Source organism: Symphodus melops (genome assembly GCF_947650265.1).
Source record: "Symphodus melops genome assembly, chromosome: 1".
In the NCBI taxonomy this organism is placed as follows: domain Eukaryota; kingdom Metazoa; phylum Chordata; class Actinopteri; order Labriformes; family Labridae; genus Symphodus; species Symphodus melops.
In genome coordinates, this window is record NC_136691.1 from 39010610 (window position 1) to 39036863 (window position 26254).

General features: G+C 37.9%; 1 protein-coding gene across 1 annotated transcript; it reads right to left on the reverse strand.

Moving 5' to 3' along the window:
- Positions 1 to 282: 282 nt before the first annotated feature.
- Positions 283 to 24255, reverse strand: antxr1a (ANTXR cell adhesion molecule 1a). Its single transcript, XM_079350356.1, has 18 exons — positions 23727 to 24255; positions 21049 to 21120; positions 20887 to 20958; positions 20236 to 20317; positions 20023 to 20056; positions 19181 to 19260; positions 18498 to 18566; positions 18207 to 18287; positions 17216 to 17276; positions 14203 to 14301; positions 10459 to 10528; positions 10268 to 10346; positions 9958 to 10053; positions 8381 to 8422; positions 7451 to 7546; positions 7136 to 7303; positions 6319 to 6399; positions 283 to 2337 (listed from the first exon to the last, which is right to left on the reverse strand). The coding sequence occupies exons 1-18, from the start codon at positions 23879 to 23881 to the stop codon at positions 1924 to 1926; spliced, it is 1851 nt and encodes a 616-aa protein (XP_079206482.1). The 5' UTR covers positions 23882 to 24255; the 3' UTR covers positions 283 to 1923.
- Positions 24256 to 26254: the final 1999 nt, after the last annotated feature.

The window sequence follows — 26254 nt, forward strand, 5'->3', positions numbered from 1 at the left end:
TCTGTACTTTCAGGAAAGTCAGTGGTCCGACTGGCTGTCAAATAAAGTTATGGAATAAGAAAACTGCATGTAATGAGAATCCTGCAGAATATTGTTATATCTAAACATAGTGTATAGTAAGTGGCAGGTGGAGAGCAACATAAAAAAAAACCAAAAAAACCAATTGATGTTTTATAAGGCTGTGACAAAAACTCAAGAGTACCTGTTTGGTTTAATGCTATCATAGAGTAAATCTCACAGCATCACAGGACAGTGCTTGTAATAAAAAAATGTTTAGACAGACAGAGTCCAAGTTTACTTTATTAAGAATGAAAAAACATAGGTGTCTACATTCTGTCTTGGTGGAAAGTTACAAACATATTTTGTGACTCCTCCATTTCATATTTACCTTGTGAAAAAACCAAGTATGTCTGTTTAAGATGAAAGAACTGGCATATTAACTCAGGTCAGGCTGCTGTGGGGCTGGCTGTCAAAAACACATATTGCATAGTCACTTTTTTAACACACAGACACACACACACACACACACAGACACACACACACACACACACAGTTGCATAAAAATGATAGTTAGTCTTTGGTTTGATAAGCAAGACAATGTGCAAAATGTTTCCCTGACTGTGACACATTTTTTCCACTGTGAAGTGCACAAAAATAGGCCTGTTATATTTTAGCTAAATTGTGTTTCTAGTGCGGGACATAATATTATTAAAATGTATTGTTAACCTGACTGTCGTGATACGATTATCGACTTGATGGTGCCAAATATTCATATATTCAAATGAAAAAATACAGCGCATTAACAGGTCATTTGACTCCATCACAACTCGATGATCAAAAAACAAGAAGTTGGTAGCAGGTTAAAAGAAAAGAAGAAGACAGAAAAAGACAATCTTGGCAGCTGTAAAAAAGAATTAAATAGATGGAGCATAAAAGGTGAAAAAACTAATTGTAGTGAATAAATACATTAAACCTGCACTTTATCCTTTCTTCATGGACATTATGTATTCTTATGTCAATCATATATTGTAATGGGATTTTATATTATTGTGTTGAAATGAATAAATTATCGCAGAATAGCCCTATCATGATATAAAAGGTATCGTATTGTATCTTGAGTTACCCTGTTATTCCAACCACTGGCTGTTTCATTTCCCTTACTGTTATATTTATCAGCAATGATTATTTTTCCAACCTAAACAATATCAAAACTCTGAAAATGTGGTGCTTAACAATATGAAGTACAAAAAGAAATCCTATTTCTGTTTTATAAAACAAGGTGGAAATGAATAATATTTCTAAAAAATACAAAAAACATCAACAAAAGTATTATTGCATGCAGTTGCTCAACATTTAAAAGTACAACAAATTCAGAAACAGGGATTGAAGATTTTTCTGCTGCGTGTGTGGAACATTTGCAACATGAGTCTTATCTTTTATCAGGAAAGATACAAATGGATCACACAAAAAACAGAAACAGATTTAAATGTCAAAGTTGTTTCAACATAACTGTACTCCTCATCAAGGGCCTGTATAGAATAAAAGCTGTTTGTCTTTTGCTGGGTCAGGATTGATCCAAACTTGTGTAGTCTTTGAGGGGACAACAGGGCCCGAAGCAGCCCTGAGGATCACGGAGGTGAGTGTTTTTCAGCTGTTCTCCATGACCTCATCTGTAGGGAATGTCTGTATTTCAAGCATTAGAGCAATTGCACTGTTGGGCTAAATGTGTACAAAAGTCACTGTAGACATATAGCTGAAAACAAGTCCTCACTGCACCACTTCACAAGGCAGGAAAACCACCGTCATTAAACAACACACTCGTGCTCGCTTGCAGGTACAATCAATAAAGCTCATGTGTTGATTGTTGCTGGGCCTCTCAGTTTTCAAAAATCCTTTAAACTCTCTCCGTCTACAGCTTGAGCTCTACAGACCCGGGCGAGGCGGTGGGCGATCAGGTGGAGGGGCTCGAACTGGAGGCGGTCCCTGTGGAGGAGGAGGCAGGGAACCAGTCGGGGAGCCAGAAGGTGGAGGACTAGGGGGAAACATTGGTGGGGCAGGTATGTGCAGGTTGGTCAGAGGGAGAGCCCGGTTAGGAGGTGGGGTGTACGGTGGAGGTGTGATGGGAGGCGAGGGACTGGAGGAGCTGGGTGGAGGTGTTGGAGGAAGCGGTGCCAAGGTTGAGAAAGAGTACGATGGAGATGATGAGGGACTGTTGGGGGTTGGTGGAAGGCTGACCTGAGGTGGAGGTGGAGGCTTGTAGATGGGAGATGGATGGGGGTTGTAGTGTGGGTAGTGAGGAGAGGGAGACTTTGAGCGGGAAAAGTTCATGCACCTACCCTGAAGATTAAAAATAACAGCAGATTTTAGAGGAACTCACAGTGCTGAAAGAAAATAAAACATTTCCTATTTTTCCCTTTTCATATTTCCAATTCTACTTTGAGTATTTGAAGAGATTTGCATGTCCATGTGGGACTTCTTTGTCCAGAGCAGTGACTACTGTGACTGGCTATGCCTTATGGAAAACACTTGTATAGTTTCTAAAATAATTACTTCATTTCATGATCCAATTCAAAAGCCTCAGGTTGGTTTATTTTGTTGAGCAAATTCAGCCGTCATAAAAGCAGGTTATGCATTTGTCCAGTATATTTACACCAACATTCAGCAAGTTATGTTTTGAGCTTGTTAGCAGAAATGCTTTGATGTAAAAACACCTGTTTTACTTCCAATTATAATAAGATTAACAGTCAATATTCAAACAGTCACATACTGTATGTGCCTGTCATGTATAAGCCTACAGACAGAAAGAAAATGGTAGAAAACATCCTGCTAGCTAAACACACCGTGCAGTAGCTTTTTAGCTAGCTGCAGAATAAGCTATGGTTTATTAAATTTATAAAATAATGCTCTCAGATTTTTCTCAGATAATTGATAGTGCTTTGTCAGTTTTAGCTTCACATGTTAGCAGTATTATAAAACCATGTTTATCTAACACCAGACATTGTCTAAATTGGATATGAAATATGAAAAAATAAGTTAAGAAATGTTCAGTAAAGTTCTGAAGAACATATCATTTGTCATCTTTGTAGTTGTGCTAAGTTTGTTTCTCATCATGCTGTTTAACATCATGTTAGTCTTGGACCTTGTATAGGCTAACATACTTGCAAGAGGATATTTTCGCAAATCTTTATTTCCCACAAGTTTCTTTTTGCTTGTTTGAAATCACAGATGCTAAAGCAACTCTCCCTTGTAAAAGTACTGGTCCCATGCTCCAAACACTCGCCATGCTTGTGTCTTCAATCTTAATCACAGCATTAGTTGAGATAAGTTTTTCTGTGCTTAGCATAGACAAAATAAGCTGCCGTCACTCTCCCCCAATTCAAACCAAGATAAAGTCATAAAAGACAGAAAAAGCTACACCCCGGCCCGGGGACCAGCTGCACCGAGGGAATCAGGGAGGTTCAGTGATATGGGATGACAGTGCTGCTCTGTGCTTCTTATCTACCAGAGGGGCGAGATGACCTCTGACACAAATCCTGGAAAATGTTGCATGTCTTACACAAACAAGTAAGAAAAACTAAGGTCAACTTGTTATCCCTCATTGTAATAGAGACAGTGAATACTATATTTTATTGTCTCTCGGACACTTCCATTGTTTTGTAAAATCTCAGCCAACCTAAATATTAGTTGACACTGAAGACAATGCAACAAAATCTACAGTAGGCCTATGTGTGAGATGTTTCATAATAATGACTTTAATTTGCTGTGATGTTCTTTGTAGTTAATTTTCCTGTTTAACTACCATTAACAGAGACAGAGAGTTTATGACAACAAGAACCTGACTAGCATTTCTGTCTGGCAGGCAGCAGCATAAACAAGTATCCTCCCCCCCTCCCACTTCCCTTAAAAGGATTCATTTAGGGGAAGTTATAAAAGCAAGGCTTTGACAAGAGGCTCCTAATTGTAACCAGAACAATCTTGTTTACTGAAAATCATTTTTGCACGCACTAATGAAGAGTTTTATGTGTGGAGGGCTACCATGTACACTTCTAATTAGGGTGCAGTGTGTTTGCTATAACTTGTGGCTGATATTTCCTATGAGTCCAAGGTGACCTACATAAACTGTGCATATTGCTTGACTCTCAGTGCATTAGCCCATTTTCAAAACTGCATCAAAGTTGCCCTGAAGTAAGACAAGGTGGCATTGTTGTTTGGTTGACAGTTTAAAAAATGATTAATACTGAGAATAACTAGACAATAAGATAACCAGAACTGTTTAAGTAGACATTTTAATTATTTTTTTTAAATTACATAAATGTAAAAAATGTTAGAAGAATAACAAACCGTTTTTGCTTTGTTGGATATGATCATTTATAAAATGACTGGTTATGAAATATGATTGTCTTTGCATCAGATTTAAACACAATCTTCTAATGGAAATTTAATGCTGCAGCTGTATTATAGACTGAATTATAGGCTAAACTTTGGACTTCTTCTTTCTTAAAAAAATCATTTACTCATTACAGGTGCAGCCATTTACGTATGGTACTCTATGCAAGGTGTGTATTTTGTTTGTGTACTCTGGCTATAATTTAAATTGACTGTTCGGATATGTTGTAAACTGGTCCATAAAACAACTTTTAATTGACTATTTAAAGAAGTCAGCTTCCTGCTTTTTCTGAAATTACTGAAATACTGTACATACCATTCAGTGGCTGTAGACAGAAAAACGTCTATGAATTTATTGTTATATCATTTTACAGATACCTCTACACCATCAGCTTAAGTTTTAAGTGAACATTGTCACCCTGAGTCCTGAGCTTCTGTTTCTCTTTCTCCGTCTGTGTACCTGTAGGCTGAATCGGCAGCTTTTGAGCAGCTATAAATTTATTTAGGACTACAGAGTCAAAACAGCTGTGTGGTATCTTATTCAGGTTAATGAACTTAACCAGCCAGTCCTCAGTCAGTAAACAAAAGGCTGTGTTTGAGAGCAGACATACTATTTTTTTATAGGTTAACAAATGAAGCTGTCATTTATGAAGCTAGAAATGAGGCTTAAAGTGTCATGGTTTGGTTTTGTTCTGTTTTTGATCCTGTTTTAGTTTTCATTATTTCTCGTGTTCTGTGTATGTATGTTCCTAGTGTGTTTTACTTTAGTCCTTAGTATGTTTCCCTGTATCCTTGTGTTCTTCTATGTTGCCTGTTAGTTTATTTCCTGTCTTGTGTTTTAAGTCTAGTCTTTAGTGTTTCCTGTTTTATTTTGTAGATCTGGTTTTGGTGGTGGTGTCAGTGTTGGGTTTTACTTTGTAGTTGTCTTCAGTGTTCTGGTCTTGTGTCCTTTGTTCCTTGTGTTTCCCGCCTTTCTGATTACCCTGATGTTCCTCACCTGTCTCGTTAGTCTCACCTGCGTCTGATTACCCCTTGTCTATTTAGTCTCTGTGTTTGCCTCTGTTTCTTGTTGGTTCATTGTCTTTGTCAGTGTCTTGTCCCTTGTATGTCGTTGGTTGCTGCTTCTCGCTTCTCCCTGCTCCCTGTGTTTTCGCCTGGTGGTTTTTGGATTTTGGTTTTTTTGGCGTAAGTTTTTGTTTTGCCTTTTTGTTAATAAATTTTGGTTCTCTGCAATTGGGTCCTCCTCCCTGTTTCCTGCCTGTTCGATCGTGACATAAAGAAGGCCGAGGGGCGCAGCAAAAACTTGAACAAAGTCTAATTCTTAGTCAAAAATATGTCATTATGTGATGAAACTTTTCTTTTAAAAAATTGGATAAATTGGACAAACATTGCTGCTGAGATTTCATTTTTTTCAGCAAGAAGATAAAAAAGTTTTTAACTGTAAATGTAGTGGCTGCTGGCATTAATCAGCAATCATTACTCAGTGAACAGTGCAACATAAGCCTTTATGTTCTTATGGATGATGGAAGTATTACATACGGAGTCCCCTCAAATTTGTTTTCTTCAACACTTGGAGATCCCACAGTCTCAGACTCTGTATTAGCTGCCAACAGTAGAGGTCATCACATAGTTTTCCCCCCACTGCAGCTGGCCTTTGAGGAATACATTTGCCTTTTCATAACGACTTCTCCAGACGTCTTTACATTGCAGCATACTGCAGCCAGACGGTGCAGACAAAATCCTTACTCACTACAACTTTTCCCATGAGCCTCTCTGTTCACACTTCATTGCTCACAGCTGGTCAGTTTTCTCAGCATTTTCAGATACAGATGAATGGTGGCCAAGAAGCAAAAGCAGAGCCAAGGCTTTACGTCAGGCTGCTTTACAGTCATATGTTATGCCTATCCATGCAGATTTTTTAGTTATTCTTACCTTGTCACCAGGATGAGGTCTCATTACTGACACACGGTCATAACCTTTTCTTAAAAGTACCCACAATGCATCCAGTTTGCTCTGTGGAAACAGAAGACATACGTTTTAACAGGTTTATAGTATCTTCAATGCACAAGTACTTGAAATGATTTTAATGAAATTCCTGCAACTATTTCACTGCAACAAACTGCAATTATTTGAGTTCATTGTTACCGCACTTATCAGTTTTCAGAAAATATTTTTCAGATAAGAGCAGGAAATGCAGCTGTTTTTCTTCACAAAACTGCTGGCTGTGCATCCCTGCTCCCTGTAGGTCAGTACTAAAGGGATCTGGTTTCGATTAACAGCCCCCCCCCCCTCCCCCTTCTCTGCTGACTGAAGGCTTCAGAACAACTCCTTTAACCCCGTGCTGGCCCAAGAGGAAGTGACTATGTGCCAGTAGTCACCTCAGCGTGATTACCTTATCACCTCATGCTTTTTTCACTTAGACTTATAACTTACATGTCCTCAGTCAGATTAATATTGAGGGATTTGTGGAAGATGTTTACTGCATGTACAACACATGTAAACAGCTTTTTTTAAGCATTTCCAGAAGCGTTTTTGAACAACCATGAGTGCTTGCATTAATTACATTACGTAAACTGAGCTCAAAGATTTGTTGTGCAACTATCAAACAAATCCTCCCCCATATCTTCTTTTGTATGTCCCTCAGTTGAAATATATTATTCCTGTGTTTATCAGTTTAGTCAACAATGAGACTTTCTGCAAACCAGACACATCCCCTAGACAGTTTCCTCCTCCTGTTGTCATTGTTTACCTTGATGGGTGAATACCACTTGCGGGGCCCCAGGGGTTTGTGCATGCCATTGTTGAGAACCCTCATGGGGGGCGGATCAAACTCCTGCTCAGGCATCTTCACTTTGGCGTTTTTGGCCTTTTCCAGCTTTGCTCCTTCTTCTGTGGAGCCTTTTTCACCCCAGCGGACCTACAATGGGGAGATAAGCGTTCATAATGGTTCTTTATGCTACCATTATGTATGCATCCCTGGCTGATGAGGAATAGATGGTCAAGAGTATCTCTGGGATGCTTTTAAGCCCTTTATCCTTGAGGGTTGAGATTTACATGGTCTCACCTCCATCCTTTTTATTCCTCCAACTCCTCTCCCTCCGTAGTACGAGGCATCTACAGTCGGCCATTTCTTCTTAGGGGATTCAAAGTCTTCATCATCCTGTCGGAGAGAGAAACTAAGTTGGTGTTATTGTTGTACATTTATTTTTAAAAGGCACATCCCGTTGCAAAATAGTCTTTGAATATGTTCACAAATGCATACATGTCAAATAACACCCAAATAGTAACCAGTCCTTTCATTGGTCACTAGGAAAATCTAAATTAAATGCCTCTGTGTCTGGCCTCCCGCAACAAACCCCACCTTAATTTATGTCCCCTCTGTGATGTTAGAGCAGAGGAAATGACAAAGCCCCCTGGCCAAACCTGTGCAGTGTCAACTCTCTAATACAGCACCTCTGACTCATTATCTACCTGGAATTTGCCTTTGAGGTGAAGTCTGGTTTTGGAAAACATTTTCCAGTTCAACTCAAGATTCTTTTTTAACAGGTGAAAATGATGCAGCCTAATGTGCTTCCCTGTCCAAAGATGTTTTATCTCTTATCTCAAAAAATGTTTATCTCATTTATATAAAATATTATTATGTGAGTTTATTATTTTGCATTAACCTTATAACACTTACAAGTGATTTAAAAAATACAAATTAAAGAAAAGAAACGTTTAATTCATAGTGGTTAAGGTAAAAAAAACCAAGATTTCATTGTTTTTCTAAGAGGGCGTTAACCCGCATCATATTTATGGAATTACTTAACGAGGGATCATAGATTATTGCCAGACAGCGAGTGTGTGACTCTGCATGGCCATTTAAGGTTTACAATGTCAGAATAATCAGAAAAATTACACAACCTAAACACTGCCAGCTGTCTCAGTCTTAAATAATGGGCTTCTTCATTTGGAGACATTAGAAATAGATCAGTGTGTACGGTGCAGCTCGTACCGAACTCTCGTCCACAGGCGGTGGTGGCGGCTCATGGATGATCTGAAAAGATTGCAGGCGAAGAGAAGGAAGTGAGGAAACAACAAAAATCACAAACAAGCATCTCAAAAAAAATTATCACAAGTTCTACACGTCGCAGTAATATTTACTTTGTGTGAAACACGATGAAACAACAGCAACAGACAGAGGAAGAGGAAATGTTTTTTCTCCTCAAAGTCTCTTTACCAGAGCAATCGATGCACTGACCTAGAAATCTGCTCGCCAGATTTTTTGGCCTGACGTTGTTGATTAGGGAAAGGGAGGAGTGCTGGGCTCATAAATGTATTGTTTGCTCTCACTCTTTGTATCTATGTAGCTATGCAACCCCATTGCATATTATTATATTCTCTACTAGTATTTGTCAAGTTATCTGGTGACTGCTCTATAGCTCAAATTTCAGAGCAGGTTGTGTAGCTACTACATGTTGTGGTTGCACATTTGATACTTTGCTTTAGCCTCTCCTTTGACCTGTTTCTGTATGTCACCACCTGAACTGTCAGGGATTTTTTTCCTGTAGTTTTTCTTCATGAAATGCACTTGGCAAATTAAGTGATTCTAATTCAATTTGTTCATTTTTCCTTGAGCATCACAAAATGCTGGACCTCAAACAATCCCCCATGGTAACCTAGCATCGCTTTCATAAACAGACTTGTTTCATAGACTCCAGTTTGCAACTGAATGGAAGAGAACAGAAAAGAATAAAGTAGAAACAGCCATGTTGTAAAAGCTGACATCTCTCTCTCTCTCTCTCTCTCTCTCTCTCTCTCTCTCTCTCTCTCTGGCAATTTCAAACACTCTTGTTTCCAGCACTGGAAACATTGATGTTGAATGTAAAAGAGACACTCTTCATTTGGGAGTAGATGGACAGATTTTATGAATTAGTGGCTGCTATCATGAAACTTTGATGACACATGTTCATGCTGGTGGTTTGACCACTGTCTAAATACTGCCACTAACATGTATGCACCGCAGATTGCAAAGATTTAGCTTCTTTTTGATGGTGAGTTATCTTCCTTTTCAAACTCTTAACCTACCACAGCCCATTTGTGTTTTTGTTTCCTGACCACTCACTGGAAATTCAGCCCTAATGACTGATGGAAGAGTTTGCTAAGTCTTACCAGTGGAGGTCTATCAGTTAATCTATCCTGGAAGTGTTGGCCAGTGAGACTCAGAGGTCACCTTCTGTGACCTCTTGGAAAGGCAATTATTACAGAGGCACCATAATTACTTCAACACACTCTAACCCAACAACCTTGACCTCTTCTGATTGTGGACAGATATACTGCAGAGATGCAAAAAAATATTATTATTGACTCTTAGACCCTGACCTCCTCTGCAGGAAGAATATTGTTTGGGTTAATGAGTAATAAAACAGACCTGCAAAACCCATATCTCTCTGTCTTATTGTTAAAAAGCAAACGACTGCATTCTAAAAGTATTTAAAGCTGCATTAAGTTAAGAAAGAATCGAAACAGACATTTTCTGTGAAGCAGCATTTGGGTATGTTTTGATTTCATTAGTGTTTTAGAGGAACTCACCACAGTGCAGCAGAGAGGCCAGAACCACCAGAGGAGAGCCAAGACCAAGAGCAGCATGAGGATGAGCAGAGCAATGGCCAGGATGGTCCCATCAGACTGGAACAGAGACAGACACGTCAACTAAGATTGTCTGAAAATGGAGATGTAAACCACTTCTCTAGACTTTATTATTCATGCAAAGAGGAAAAGAGGCAAATTTATTTTTTATCTCTTGATTGTGTGAGCCATTTTTCTCTTTTATCATTTAAATAAACTTTTGACTGAAAGAAGACAGTCTGAAATTATCACATGTACACTATATTGCACTCACACAGCCCACAGTGGTAATAGTGACCGAACTGGAGATGAAACTGAGTCCTTCGTTCATACTGACATAAAGGTTTGCTGCCCTGAAAAGAAAGGAAAAAATTGCATGGTAATTTTTCATGTGGTGTGTTACAAAATCAGAGTGGATGGGGTTATATCAAACTTCAGATTTCTTCAAATGCATGCAGGACTTACATTCCCTCATCTTGAAGCACTGGCGCTGGGCAGAGAAGATAGGTGTCTTCCACAATCAAAGGCTTTACCACTATTGAAGGAGAGTTTATGAGAAGCAAACATTACAATGGTGCCCAGTCGAAACAATCTTATCTATTTCATTTGAGAGTATTACCACCAAATCTTGACTAAAAAGATACGACGAGACAGAGACAACACAACACCACAAAATACTCAACTGTCCTGCACCGTAACGTATGATACGATAAGACAAGATAAGATACCGTACGATAAAATTAGCTACTTTTAAAATTGAATTGCGAAATTGAAGTTATAGATGAAGGTGCAAAAGACATGGGCACAATACTGAAGACAATTAGATACAGTGGGGAGAAAAAATATTTTGTCAGCCACTGATTGTGCAAGTTCTTCCAATTAAAATGATGACTGAGGTCTGTAATTTTCATCATAGGTACCGTACACTTCAACTGTGAGAGACAGAATGTGGAAAAAAAAATCCAGGAAATCACAGGATTTTTAACGAATTTATTTGTAAAATATGGTGGAAAACAAGTATTTCTGTCTCTCACAGTTGAAGTGTACCTATGATGAAAATTACAGACCTCTGTCATCATTTTAAGTGGAGGAACTTGCACGGTTGGTGGCTGACTAAATACTTTTTTTCCCCCACTGTAGAATATTAAAAAATGATCATCATGAATATTAACTCGATGTAGACCTTTTACAAGGTGACCGTTGTGGACCGGGAAATACACAATATTGTTTAAACATACGTGTGCGGCGTGTTTTTTTCAGGTTCTAAATTGAAATACTGCAGACAACGACAACATTAGGCCTGGTTACTTTAAGATTAGTCAGATTGCCTGACTTACACCAGAACTTCATTGTAACTGTGAGAAGTGTGGAAGATAAGTACAACCACACTGATTTAAAAAGAAGTTAAATTATGTCACTTCTTTTACTGTAACTTGATTAACAAACTGTCTGATGGGACTGCCCCTTAAAAACAACTGCTTTGTTGTCTACTGTGTCGAGACATTTCTATCTCCTTTCAGAAACACTGATTAGAACTATTTCACCACTGCTTTTGTTTTTTAGGCTAAACCAGATCTCCTCCATATCCAGCTGTCTTTCAGTAAAGCAGCTCCAACTAGCATCGTCGCCCAATTTTGTGTGTTTATTGGCAGGAGGAGTACATACCCCAAGACTGAGGGAATCAACACAAGCAGCAATACAAGTCGTGGCTGATCTTCTCTAGAAACACCATGCAAGCATGAGAGGAAAGGGGAATGGGGGACCAGTGCTGCCAGGAAAGCTCTGCGCCAATATAAACTGGCCCAGATATGGTCCAGCACAGAGTTCATCTGAAGATCCACCTTGCACTAAGAATGGCCTCAAACTAAAGTAGTGGTGCATGACAAAAAGGTCTCCAAGGTGCTGAATGACAAACTACATCAGAGTCTGGTAAAGAGCTGGGGGGGTGGGGGGGTGAGGAAACCCGAGTTACCAAATTGCCCCAACATCCTAAATCAATGACATGATGTTGACCAAAATCTCAGAGACCATCTGCGGTCCATGTCTATCAACGTCTGACGCAGAATGCCTCTAAAAGTTGAGGCCAATTTCTCAATAATTCTGGTGGAGCCATCTGTTAATGTTAAATGACTTCCAGCTAAGACTTCTTTTACTGTACTGTGTTTACGTAAATCTTTTCATTTGTAGGTGTAGCGCTTCATTTGTTTCTCTTGAGTCTGAAACAGTTGATCAGTTACACTACAAACTTGAAAAAGTAAATATATTTTCTTTTTTTTTAACTGCAAATAATAGGAGTTATGTTTGCCGAAATAGCAACATTGTGACGAAACCGATTTATTAAATTTAAAACTACTCATGTCTGTCCTCAAAAGGAGAAGAAAATAACTTTCATAATATTTGTTGGTTAAGTACTTTGTGAAATCTGAGATTTGTAGATTAAAGTTCTTAGTGTATATTACGAGATTAGTTGTAAAAAGACATGACAAGAGATAAGTTGTACAAGAAAAAAGTTAATGATTTACAGGAGTAATGTTGTAAATTATGATTAAAATTGTAAATTTACCAGATTAAATTTTTAATTCTACAAGAATAAAGACGTAATGACTGTTGTTTTCATTCTGATAGATTACCTTAAATCGTTTTCATTTATACTCATTAGACAATATGTGAAAACGTAAGTTTCTTTTGGGACATTATGATTCTGTAAAATGTCTTCATAATGTGTACACATTATTTGCACCAAGGCTATTAACTCAGTAGAAATGATAGGCTTCTAAAGACACTGAAGTAAACTTCACCATATGTCCATGTTCCTTGTTTAAGCAAAGGAGGGGGGCTGCTTTTCTGCTACAACCTTTCAAACTAACACAGTTGACCATACATTAAAGTTACCACTTAATTATTTACTTTTTTAGTCTTGTGTTATGTCAGAAACTTAGATTATGTTTCTTTAACACAGGCCTAGTTCTCCATTGTATAGATAAATGGACCTTGGAGTGTACAGGATGCATTTCAGGTAGTCAGGGAATCTAAACACTGATCGACACAAGGAGTTGCCTGTTTTTGCTGCTACTTTTTTTTCCTGGAAACACAAAGCCAAACAATGATTCATCTGTTCAACACATGCACTTCCATACTGCTGCTTTTCCTTTGAGCCTTTTTACAATATTTGTGAGGAAAACAGGACTGGAGAGGAGGAGTCATTGAGGGTAAGTAAAGACATGTTAGAGAGAAGATAAATTTGTTTTTCATTTTCCACATAGTCCTCTCCAGGGGAGCCAACGTTGGCCTTATTATTTTTATTTACAGTTAACCCCTGATGTGAAGTAAATCATTTCCAGAGAATTGCGTGTAAACTTCCAGAGAGTTAGTGAATCTGGAGGAGGAGTTAATGAGCATTATAGGATTGACGCAAGGAGATCATTTTTACTCTAATTGTTTCCATGTCTGCAATGTGCCTGCAGGGAGGTTTTACTGTATTCTGATTCATTTCGACAACACGTAAACACTTTTTAAAATACTTTTTATGGACTTTTATTTAAAGAGTAAGTTGTATGTGCTGAAGCTTGATGGCATCATCAAAGTAAACAAAATTGACTGTAGGAAACTCTATTTCTGGATTGCTAATAAGATCAAACTGTGTGCTATCATGCATACTGTACCGATGTGAGAAAGCAGAAAAGTTGGTAAACATGCAACGTGGGACTAACTTGGGTAAATACAATAAACTCCCTCAGAGGAGCAGACATTTTGTTTATGTCTCAGTGCTCATGAATACCTTGCCTTGTAATTAGATCAACACCTCCTCCATCACTGTGGCACGCCTGGTAGGAAGTGGTTTATAACTGTTACAATAAGCTACTAGTAAAAAAACATAAGGAAACTGGCTGTATCCTCAAAGCCTTCCTTCTGCTGCCTTGAGTGTATACTCGTTTTTGGCTTCTTTAAAGGCTGTAAAATCACTCAATGTGTTGCCTTGATACAAGTAACCTCAGTACGGCAGCTCGTTTGATCACAGATGACTTAAGCTGTGCAGCTGACCTAGTGTTTGACTTTTGGAAAGTTAAGCTTTACGAGGAATTTTACAATACACTCATTTATTTACATTATCTGCCTGTATTTTAATCAGTTATGAGTCAATGTGTACTCAATACAGGTATTGCAGTGAGGCACTGAAATTGAGAAGAAGTTCAATAATGTTTCACTCACTCTTTGTGTGTGTGTCGTTGATGCGGAAGCTGCACAGAACCTTATCAACGTTGCGGGCGTGGAGGAACCCATTTCCTCTAACCACTACTTGGAAGGACTCTGAGCGAGATGAAAAGAATACACACAAGAAATAAAATATATTAAAGTGCAACTCAAATGACTTCAGGGAGAGCAATTTTGTGGGCAGAAGGAAGGATATACAGTATTATTCAACACATGCAACAATAACACTTTGTTACAATTATTGAAATGAAACCTGAATGAAATCTTTAAGATTTAATCTTAAAAAGGAGATGGTTCTGTGGCCTATGTTAGTGTGACATGATAGTTCACTCTCATGGGCCTTCTTTGGTAGTTTTTCTTATTTTTATTATGACAGTTGGGGTACAAGTCAAGTTTTCATTATAGCATGTGATGGCTTTTGGGTTTTATTTTGGACTTCACTTTGATTCCTTATTACTTTTTCTTATTTAAACATAATACTTTTATACAAAAAATGATATTAAATTCAATACCTATTTTTTCAAACAGCTTTTTCCTCTTACAATCTCTAAGTCGAAAGTAACAGAAAATGATTTAGACATTCAACTGAAGACTTGACCTCCCTGGGTTTAATTGAACCAAAACAACATCTCATTCATATACTGTATGTTGCAGAATGAATTCCTCTCACTTTCTTTGTCTTCAAAGTTCTTTACAAACACAGAAAATCAAATATTAGTTCAACATTATCAAAAAAACATGTACCTATAAGTCACAGTGACATATTGTGTCATGTAATTTCTTTTTGTCTGACGTGCAAGCCTTGTTAGTGGTTAATGGATGTGTTCTATCATCAGCAGTTTTATATATAGATACTGATAGATCTCATATTTAAGGAAAAAAGTTAGATTATGGAATGATTATATTATTGGTACTCTTACAACTGAAAGTAAATAACAACAGGTTTAAATTATGTATTATTTATTTTGAGCCCTGTCTGATTTCAGATGAATGCATGCAAGTATTTCTTGACTGTTTGTAAATTGAATTCACATAAAGCTTCGAAAAATCCTCTTTGAATAGGTGTTCCACAAGGGTCACTTCTAGGCCCCCTATTTTTATAGAACTCATAATGTTGTGTCTTCAATTACTGATGTTAACATTTTAATGTGGATTAATTCTGTACTGTTTTTTTTCTTGAATTTTCAACTTGCTCTTGAGTCCTCAAACTGTATTGTTGGTCTTTCCAGAATACTAAATACTTAACATCCTAAAGCTCGGACAAGATATTTGTGCCTGATGAAAGCATAAACGCACAGTGAACAAAACTCTCATTACAATTATTCTAGTTTTCAGTGTCCAATATGCAGAACTTCTATTTCTTACCTACTTTACAACGTGGCCTTCACAGCCAAAACAGCATTGCAACCATTAACAAACCCAGGCTTGTTCATGCTAGCACCAGGTAATGACTATGCTAGTACTACCTACCCTACCACATGGCCCCCTCGTGTCCCCATAACCAAAACACAACTATTCCTCGTGCCAACATTACACAAGATAAAGAACAGCAAAGAACCCGCTCGAGAAAATAGAAAAGCAGAGAAAAGTCTGCAGAGAGAGATAGAGGGCATGGGATGCAGAGCCATAGGTGAGTTGCCCTTCATGGTGCCCTGTCTGGTGAGCGAAAGGAGTCCCCCCCTTCCCCCCAATGGACAAGTTCAGTTTACTATCAAGGACACGTTTTTCTCACAGCTCGTATGAGAAACACAAAAAAATAATTAATAAGTAATATTCTTGTTTAGTTTATACTGCATGGATGAAGGATTCTCACAAATAGCAAAATCAAAGACACCCAGTCTTTTGTACAACGTGTTGAAATGTATGACAACATATCTTTGATATTTCTGACTGTACATGTATCGACAATCCTTTTATAGGAATGTGACGCATGTGTATAAAAACCAAGCATATTGTGATTACGTTGAGCTTTCCTTCAGACTGTCTTGACACTCTGAAGCTGTGCTCCTTCTACTTGCAAGAAGAATTAAACCAAACAAAGACATTGATTGACTCAAGATCTTTTCTTTTGCATTGATAACAGAACTTTCCAGCACACTACCAACTCCCTCATTCACCCCCAGTTTAATAAGTGAAGAAGAGTTAGAAAAATGAATGAGACAAATGTTTTCTCCTACTTTATTTCAACATCTTTATCTGACATCTTCCTCACTGGGTTTTGCAAACCTTGTCCATGCACTCCCAGTAATGAGATAGCTTATCAGGCTATTAATCTTTTACATTCCACTTCTACTAGAAGAACCCTAACTTCTCATATGCAATTAATGAACAATCCAAAAACTCACAGACCATAGTACGGTATCAGGACTCAGGTTATTGAAAACTATTTCCTCTGGAAAACAAGTTTTCTTCCCAGATCTAGCAGCATCTCCCAATGCTAATGATTGGAAGCAGCAAAAGTAATAATTAGGAGTATTTGTTTTTATTTGTGCAACTACATGTAGTAATATTAAGATCTCAAGATTAGCATTCATTTATTTCAAAGTCATTTGAAGACAGTTATCTCAAACCTCTTCCCCTAAGTGCAAATTGTTTTACTTAGTATATCCATTGTTTTAATTTTGCATTTTTTAGTCAGTCATTATTATTATAAATGTTAACAATTTTTCTAGGCCTAAAAAGGTTTAATTGAATGATTGAAATTGTAATCATCTTGCTGCTTGATTTCGGTTATAGATGGAGTCCTTAAATGTTCTTAGATCTAAAATTAAAGGCCGGCAAGCTGATTTTAACTCAACTGCTTCACCTACTGACTCTCAGATTTTACTCATAGAAAATTCAGTTTTAATGTGAATTTTAAGTTTTTTTTAATTGTACTTCACTTTGTGTCTCTTTCTGTAACTTTGTGTGTTCTTAATCTCAATGGGACCAAATTGGTTATATTAAAGTTAAATAAATAAAACGTTATTGAGATGTCTGAAGAATATTAACAAGAGGTTGCTCATCCTACCTCCTGCACAAATACTAGAGGGCTCAGCAGCCAGGATCTCAATACACGACTTCTTCAGGATCTGAGGAGACCAGGAGAAAGGTAATACAGAGCTCATCAATCACAGCTTTGTCTATTCAGCAGTCAACTAAAAGATGTCAAATGTTGAAGCATTTTTTTAACAAAGCAACAAGTGGGCTTTTAAAAATATCCTTTATTATTACTATATTAAGATTCTATTTTGGGGCTGGCTGGAGTACAGTGTTTCTCTCTCTCAGATTGTGATTATCTATAGCCTACTTTTTAAACTGAAAGACTGGTTAACATTTGTCACGGGGGTCTGCTGGAATGAAGTTTCCGTTTGTTCTTATTTCTGTTCTGCAGATGGATATACCAGTTGCTCAACAGGAACATGGTTATCCTAAAGATGAAGAACACTCACTCATGGTGCTTCGCTAAATAAGAAATGACAACTTTCAGGTTGCCACTAATCTGTTCCAGAAGATGGACACCTTTAACTCTGCTCACGAACTTGTACCCTTGTGAAGGCAGCAGCTTTACTTCAAACTATTTCTAACGTGTCAAAAACAAACACTAAGTTATCATCAACATGTGGGTCTATAAATATAAAAAAAAAAACATTTTGCTAATGTTTTTGAAAGACATCAGTCATAATGATCTAAAGCAGGAAAGTCACAGTTGTATGTTTTCAGACAATTCCTTTGGCTGAGTCGGGCGTCATGGACAAAATTACTTATCATGCTTTAAGTCTATTTTGTCCTGTAGCTGTTTTTTCAGTGTATTTGTAGATTGAAGTAGAGGTGACTAAAGCAAATACATGAACTATTTTAGTAACATGACATCATCTTGACCTCTAAAACAATTGGGAATGTTTCTGATAGAGTGAGGCTATACTTTGAGTATGGTATGTTTGTATTTTTTTTACTAAATAATAGTATTTTACTCATGGGTGCTTTTTGAAAAGGATTTTCGGCAGAACTGAAACACTTACTGAGTCTATGACGCCTTGCAAAGCCTCGAATCCATCGTTGACAGGGAAGACGTGATCTTTACTGTCAGCAATATTTGCTAGCTGCGGAGAAAATAATTATTTTGTTGAAGACAGTTTATGTTCAAGCTCAGGAGATTTTTTTTAATCAGAGCTTACTTTGTCATAACCTAAAAACAATGGTTTCAGTGTTTAACAAATCCTTTTTTGAGAAGCTTCAAAAACACAATCCTATTTTCTCTGTGTAGTTTAAACATCATCAGACTTTAACAGTAAAAGCAAACAGACACACACCTGTGTCTCATTGAAATCCTTCACTCCCACGCAGTAAACGGAGGCACCCAAACTTCGGGAGCGATTGGCCTGTAAGGTAGGTAAAGATTTATAAAAACAGGTAGAAGCTCAGCAACTAAATTAAACTAATATCTGCATTTCATATCATTCAAAACATAGTCACAAATAGCATGTGTTTGCCTAGCATCTGACTGGAGCTTACAAGAAGCTGAGAAATACCATGTTCCAGTTGATTAACATATTAAACATTGGTAACAGTAACATCACACAGATACATGAATGCCAAACAGATCACTCAAGAGAGATATTTTGTTTTTATTAAGTAATGCCTCTGTGTTGAATGACAACCTCAGACCTCCCACAACTGTCAAGAGCAACATTTCCAGCGACTGAGAGCTTTACCCTTCTGGCACAGTGCACAGAAAGCTGATTGAAGCTTCTTGCATTTGCACACATTCACCTGTCGTTTAAGAATGGTAAAATAAATCATGATCTCAGTACATATGCGAGGAGCACCACTGGGCTTCAGTACGCTGTGACCCAATTTCTTCCTGACAATAAAGGAGGAGGATCAAAGTGGAGGTGTCTAGGCAGGCTAGCGTTTGATCAGTTCTATAATGTGTTGACTTATGTTCCACATGGACATAATTTGTGACCCATTGAACTTCTCTTTTAACTCTCACCTCTCTCTCTGCATAGTAGAAGAGATCCTCGTGCAGCTCTCCATCTGTGAGCGCTATAATCACGCTTGCAGTGCGATAACCTGCAAAAAGGAAGAACTTGGTCACTTTTGCTGCTATTTCTGCTACTCCAAATTCTGTTCTAATAGCATTACTAAATGACTTCAGTATAGGTTGTAAGTCATAAAAATGCAGGTTATACCTGACAATCCTTATCTAACCTTTCCATAGATAAACAGACGAGAAAATTGATTTTGAAAAACTGGAGGTAAATGTAGTCATATTTCAAATAAAACTAAATTATTGACAACAAAGACTACATTGAGACGACAGTAATGAGGTTGCAACAATTAGTTTTTATGTTTTCCAAGTTTACATTGAGGAATTAAAGCGTTTTCTCTTGTTCAATGTTTAAATACCCAAATGTTAGCTTATAGACTGACCCTTGCTAATGGTTATGTAATAACTGGCTGGATGTTAACGTTTTCTGTAATCTGACCGCAGCTAATAGGTCGTCCAATATGTTATTTGTTCCTAAAATATGACCAAATTCATGGCACTTAAATTTGCTGGGTAATCCTTGATGAAGATAATTGATATGTCATAATTATTCGATCTACACATCAATTACAATGTTGTAATGCTCTGATATGGCATTATAACCCAATTTGAGCTTCCCATCCTGACTTCCATCTCAGAGAAAAATGACCAATAAGAGATATTTCTCATTTGCAAAAAAAAAACAAACAAAAAAAAACGTGCATTGTATTGTTTTTGTAGAATCTACTAACTAATCTATTTAGTGTGATTAATTGTAATCTGAAGCAAAGCAAAGTAATACTGACCTTCAGTGTTTCCATAGTAAATCTGCTCACTGGCCTGAGATGAAAATGAAGGACTGGTTTGAAACAGTAGATGATCAATCTTGTAGCATGCAGTCAATTAAGAAACTCATCTGTTCTTCAACACAACATCCATTTAGCTCTTTAGACAGCTTTGTGATTGGACCCAGCAAAGTAAGATGCTAATGAGGACTTTGACATGCAGAGGCTGCTCACCCTCAGGATGCCCTCGTGCATGAAGGTGTCTCCTCCAGGTTGAACAACCTGCAGCTCCTCTAGACCTTTACGAATGCGTTCCCTGAGAAGATATACAATTACAGAGGTAATCCAGATTGATAACAACCTCCTTTTTTCTAAAATGTTTGTTTTGTCAAATTCATTTATGAACATACTCTTGACTAAGGCCAGACACAGCAAGGCGTGGTAAAAGAATAACACTTTCCATAAGGACAGAATTTGCAGATAATACCAGCAATGTGTAACAGATGAGTGAACAGAAACAGTATTTGCAAAACTGTTATGGGGATAGATAGGAAACTAGCCCTTTGTAGAATAAGATACAAGGAAGCAGTGATGCAGTAAACATATTTTGTGGCCTTTTAGAAACTCTGTAGAGAAAATTTATGATATGTAAGCTGCCAACAATGTATCAAAAAGCACGAAGTGAGGTATTTGTCCAGAAAGAGGACGGATCAGACGAATCACAGGGAGAAAAGGATCCAACTGAAACCTCATCTTGGTCATAAAAAGCAGAGAAATCTTAACTTTCTGTGACCTTTGTCAAAATCTGGTATTACACTCATTTCCTATAGCTGCATGATAGAAAACAAAGGATTAAAAGTCATTTTTGAGGGGATCTGCACCCACCTGTCCTCTGTCAGGCTCATTAAGATCCTTCCCTCAGTGGAAAACACAATGAAGGACATTCGCAACTGTGGACTAAAGAAAGGGAAAGAATGAATTATTATCTGTTAGATAAGGACAGCAATTTCAAGTTACATCTTTTTGCAGTCACTTGACGTTTTTTACCTTAAGAATTTATGAGCTAGATGTTCAACAAAGCGGTAGATTTCAGTCCAGTGATTCTGCACACTCCCAGATCTGACGAGAGAAATAAAGAAACAAATTAATGTAAGGATTTATTTTTAACCATTGTGATAGATCGACTGCATGGGACTTCTCATCTGTGCAATATGACACAACACAATATGACTCTGACTTGTGTGGCACTTTTCTAATCTTCTGACCACTCAAGCGCTCTCACCCTACATGTCACACTGACGGCAGAGGCTGCATTGCAAAATGCTTAACTCCCCAACAGTACTTTATATATTCACACGCATGCACACAGTGCTCACATGGCACTGGCAGCAATTTGAGCCCACCCCCATACAAGGGCAGGCCAAAGGCCTTTAGGCTAGACAGGAGGAGGCAAAGCTCTGCCAGCAGCAGAAGACTGTGAGCAACATTGGAGTTGGAAGGATTAGTGAGAAGGAAGTTGTGATAAAATGGAGCGCCTTGTGAGAATTAGCTGTGATTGGTTTGTGAGTGATTAGAGGCAAGGATTCAATCAGCAGGCTGCCCGCTGATTACAGCTGGGGTGTATGACTTTGGGGTCCTGCATGGCATAACACAAAGCTTCATTTGATCCTGTATGTCTGTAGTAGTTTGTGCCTCAGCATGTTGTCATTTTAAATCTCTTTGTAGGTGTTGAGCCTCTCTTTGTAGTCGTTTTGTTGTCAGTCTCCGAAAACAACTACAGAGATGGACAAAATAACTACAATCATCATAACTCACCAGTGGTTTACTGACCCACATGTTGACCAGAGCCTGTGCCCAGTACGTTAGTGATCCATTAATGGAATAAACTTCTAAGGAGAAACTAATTTTTCAAAATTGAAAAGAGCCTCCAGAGTCATTTTTCAGGAGAAGATCCTTTGGTAGGTACAACTGATTTACTCTTAAGATTACACTTTTTCATATTTTATTACGCCAGCAATTATTTTAAATACATGTTTTCAAAGTTACGATTTTTCTACATGAAGTTTTCCAGCTGCTCTTTGGTTACAACCAGCTCTTTCTCTTTCTTTCCCCTCCCATCTGGGCTAATCAAATTGAAAATAATCTGGTGCTTTTGATTTTAATTTAAGGATTTTATTGGTTTGGATCATCCACACACAAGGAGTTGAGAAGCCAGCTAATCTTATTCTGTAATTATCTTTAGATAAATAGATGTATCAGGTTGATAAATAACTATGGGAGATTGAATGTATCATTTTTGATGATTATCAAAATATTTTTTATCTAAACTTTGTTTTTACTCTGAGCCTCCCTCGACATTTCTCCAAGTACCTATTTTGCCAGTGTTACCATGACAAGAGTCCCACCACAAACAGCCGGCCAACAGGCTGAAACATAGAAACATCTGGAGGTAATGGAGAGAAGGCAGTGCACAGAGAGGGATAGAAATCAAACTGTGAGATTCCAGAGAGCGCAGGTGGAGGACATCAAAACTGGAAGGCAACAGATAGAGCTTAGATCACACCTAAAGAAAAAACTATATATTTTCTTTAAGTTTTAAAGAATTGAATTTAAGTCGGATGGCAAATAGTTGCCAGGGCACACATGTAATATCAATCTGTGTTAGTACAAATACCCTCTACACAATTTGCTTATTTTCCCTCAGAGACAGAGCAGCAAGGCTGAAGTTGGCACCCACATTTACTGTAGGACAACTGGAAAATCCATCACCAACTGTGGGGGAAGAGTTACACATTGTGCTCCACTAATCCCATCATCAGAATGAGAAAAATGAGTTGAATGATGGTTATTGTGTTGACCTAGTTGGAAAACACTTGGTAAGAAAACAAGCTGTTTAAAGTCAGGAAAGCAGAACAAAAATGTCATAAGCTAGTACTCTGTTACTGTCCAAAGGAAACAGCCTGGCTAAGTTCATTGTCAGTGCCAGAAGAGCTATGTGTGCATATTCAGCTACATTTTAAAGTGCTTACAACCTATGTAAACATTGTTCATGTGTCATAGCTGGACTTTTAACAACACATGACCATAATGAGATCATTCTGGTTTCTATACTTCTGACAACTGCAGCAATGCAAAGAAAAGTAAGCAATAATTACATTAATGTGACTGATAAGTTATGGGTCAAAGTTGTAGTTAAATGATATGCCCATGTTGCATGTATGACAGGAAACAGAGATTAATGAGAACCAGGTTAGACAAACATGGAAACTTTTTTTCCAAATCCAAATCTGTGTCTCCACATGACCTTGCAGGGTTGTCAAACATCCTGGTACCTTCTCCTGTTTGCTGATCAATTATGAATTTACCTGGAAGCAATTTTGGATAAAGTCCACTTATATGGCATCATTTATGTTAATGAGGAAGAGCACAGCAGTGTAGTCTACTTCAGCCGATTGTAGCTGACTAATGGATGGGGGAAACCCTACCAATAATTATGACCATCAGAGGATGTAAAGCTGAAATACACAGTAAGTCACACATGATCACACTGTGATGTCATCATCACACTGTGATGATGACGTACACTGTATGATGAGAACATTGTGATAATATTGTAGCAGACAGGAGAATCCATAAAACGCATGCATGCATATTAACTTTTTAACAAAGACCCTCCTTATCTTCCCCATTTATATATGTTAGGCAGTGTGTGTCAGGTAACTCACTTGTCCAAAACAAAGTAGAGATCAAAGCCTCCGAAGCATGAGGAAGACCCAGCCTGCCTACTGTCTAGATTTGGTCCAGCATTACCAGCAGCAAGAACAACCAGCACAGCACCAAATACCACTGAAAACCAGGAACCTCTGCAGCAGGAATGCATTATTCCAGTAGAAAATGCTCTAATATAGGATGAGATGATGAATCAAACCAACTTTGGTGGGAGAAAATCAGTTAATCCTTCATGCAGGTCTTCTTTCAATCCTCCTCAGGTATCTTCATCAAAAAAGCGATATTCCAAAGGAAAGAAGTGACTGTAACTAAAGTGGAGCTGAGTGAGCATGAGAGTTGTCGGGACCCTCTCATCATCACTGGCTCAGTCACAGCATGCACATGGATGAGAGGAGCTCCACCAACCCCCACTGCTGCTGTTCCTTTCTCTTGATGACAAGGTTGTGCACCACAGAGATCATCAGACCCTGGATGTCTAAGAGTCTTTGCAACACTTACCTGATTATCTAAGTCTCTCTAGCTTTCTTTCTTGTTTTCTCTCACTCTCTTTCCCTGTTTAAATATACTTACTCTAAAGAGAAAGACAACAATGAGAAGTATAAAGGAGAAAACCAGACTATACTGCCACCTTGTGGACACAAGTAGATGCTTTTTACACCACGAAAGCTCATATACGTACTCAGTGAACCTGAACATATGAAAAGCCATTTAGGCAATAAAGGAGTAGCCTAATTTGTTTTCACACACATAAATACTTTTGCTATGCACATGTATGCATACATACATTTCTTGCACTTACTTAAAAAAATGCTTATAAATAAACACTTTGCTTGCATATACTGTACTTTTGCATTTACATACACATAGAGGCTAAACTTAACACTTGAACATACATACATTGGCTTTTTTATTTAGCCTTTACCAGAATTTGGCCCGTTGATGTCATGATCTCTTTCGCAAGGGGGGTCCTGGCCAAGAGGGCATCAGCACACATGTCATAATAAACATTACATGATCAAGAAACTGTGTAAGTTTTAGAAACATTTTGCGATGCTTTCTACTATATGAAAACCTGTTACCATTCAAATGAAGCTCTAGCGCATGTTCAGTCAAGAACACTAAAGTGATTCACTCACTCTTTCCGGTTCTGCTGTCAGTTTTCGGCTGGGTAATAATCAGCTGTCTCAGCAGTGCTCATTTTACCAATGGAACAGCGTTCCTCCCTCATTTTCAGCCTATCATCGCTTTGCTCCCCTTTTAAATATGATTCTTTCTCTACCCTAGCTCCTTCATGCTGATATTTTTTGCGCCCCTCCATCAGCTTCATCAGCAGTCAAGCAGTCAATCAGTCATCAGTAGTCGTAGACGCTCAGAACTTTCATTCTCCAAACCCATAGCAAGCCCTGAAAAAACACTGAGAAATCCTCAGCATCTTTTTTTTGTTTTAATTAAAACAAGACAAAGAAAAACGTACATGCTGTTTATTTTCTGTTTTTTGTTCTCACTTCAGAGTTCAGACCAGTGTATTATTTTCCAACTGCACCAAAAATCATACATTGAATAGATGGGTTATTCTTTTTAAACACTTTGTATTCACATGCCACAGGATCAAACACTGACACGCAGTCATCCGGGAACGATCTGGGGGTTGAATACCTGTAATCACAGTTCGACACAGTTAAATATTACAACATTTAAATTTGTCTTTAACGTAAGAGTTTTCTATTTTAGAATAATTGGAAATGTTGTGATATTTCTACTTACCCTGCACAACATCCACCGCAAGTACAGTCCATACATTCACTGTTTCTCCATGAAGATCCTACTGCATGCCATGTCATGTCTGCATCATCCTGACAATGGGTCTGGTCTATACAAAAAAAGGTATCCACAGTTATAATATGGCATTCTGAGCGAATTTCAACTATATTTTGGATATAAGGGTTATATTGTAGGGGTTGTGTAAGCTTTATGTGTACGCAGGTTTTTGTGTTACCTGGTTTGGGGGCTTTTTGGTAACAATGAGCATTTGACATGGACAACAGTGCATATAGCACCAACGAGAGAGCCAAACATTTCTACAGAAGGAAAACAGAAACGTTTTTTTTACTGAAGCATATATGCTCATAAGCCATTAAGCTAAAGACATGGAAGCAACTTGGATATTTATGTAATTTTTAGTATAGGCTAATTTAATAAACCACAACATGATAGTCCTGCTATATAGACTGATCACCAATTGTTTTACAGTTTCCTTTAAATCTTTGATTTACATGACTTTATCCTAACAAAAGACAAAGACAGGTCCCAATAGCACATGTTAACATCACAGCCGTTAAAAAGAAAACCTCACCATCATGGTAGAAAATGTCCTGTCTGTTGTCCTGTTTGAGTAAAATGATAAATCAATTGTTCTTCAAGCAGAGTGCTGTCTTTTAAACAGTGTATGCAGAGACCTTTGGAGTCAAAAAAACAGGAGGGGAGTTGTCAGTTTGTAAAAGGTCACAGCTGTTTGTTTCAATCT

What these genes read in the sequence shown, in the direction of transcription:
- antxr1a (XM_079350356.1), bottom strand. Translation starts at nt 23,881, where the DNA reads ATGCATTCCTGCTGCAGAGGTTCCTGGTTTTCAGTGGTATTTGGTGCT. An exon ending in CTAGCTCATAAATTCTTAAG is followed by an intron (nt 20,959 to 21,048) that starts GTAAAAAACGTC and finishes CCCTTTCTTTAG; the next exon opens with TCCACAGTTGCGAATGTCCT. An exon ending in TGCAAGGCGTCATAGACTCA is followed by an intron (nt 17,277 to 18,206) that starts GTAAGTGTTTCA and finishes TGGTCTCCTCAG; the next exon opens with ATCCTGAAGAAGTCGTGTAT.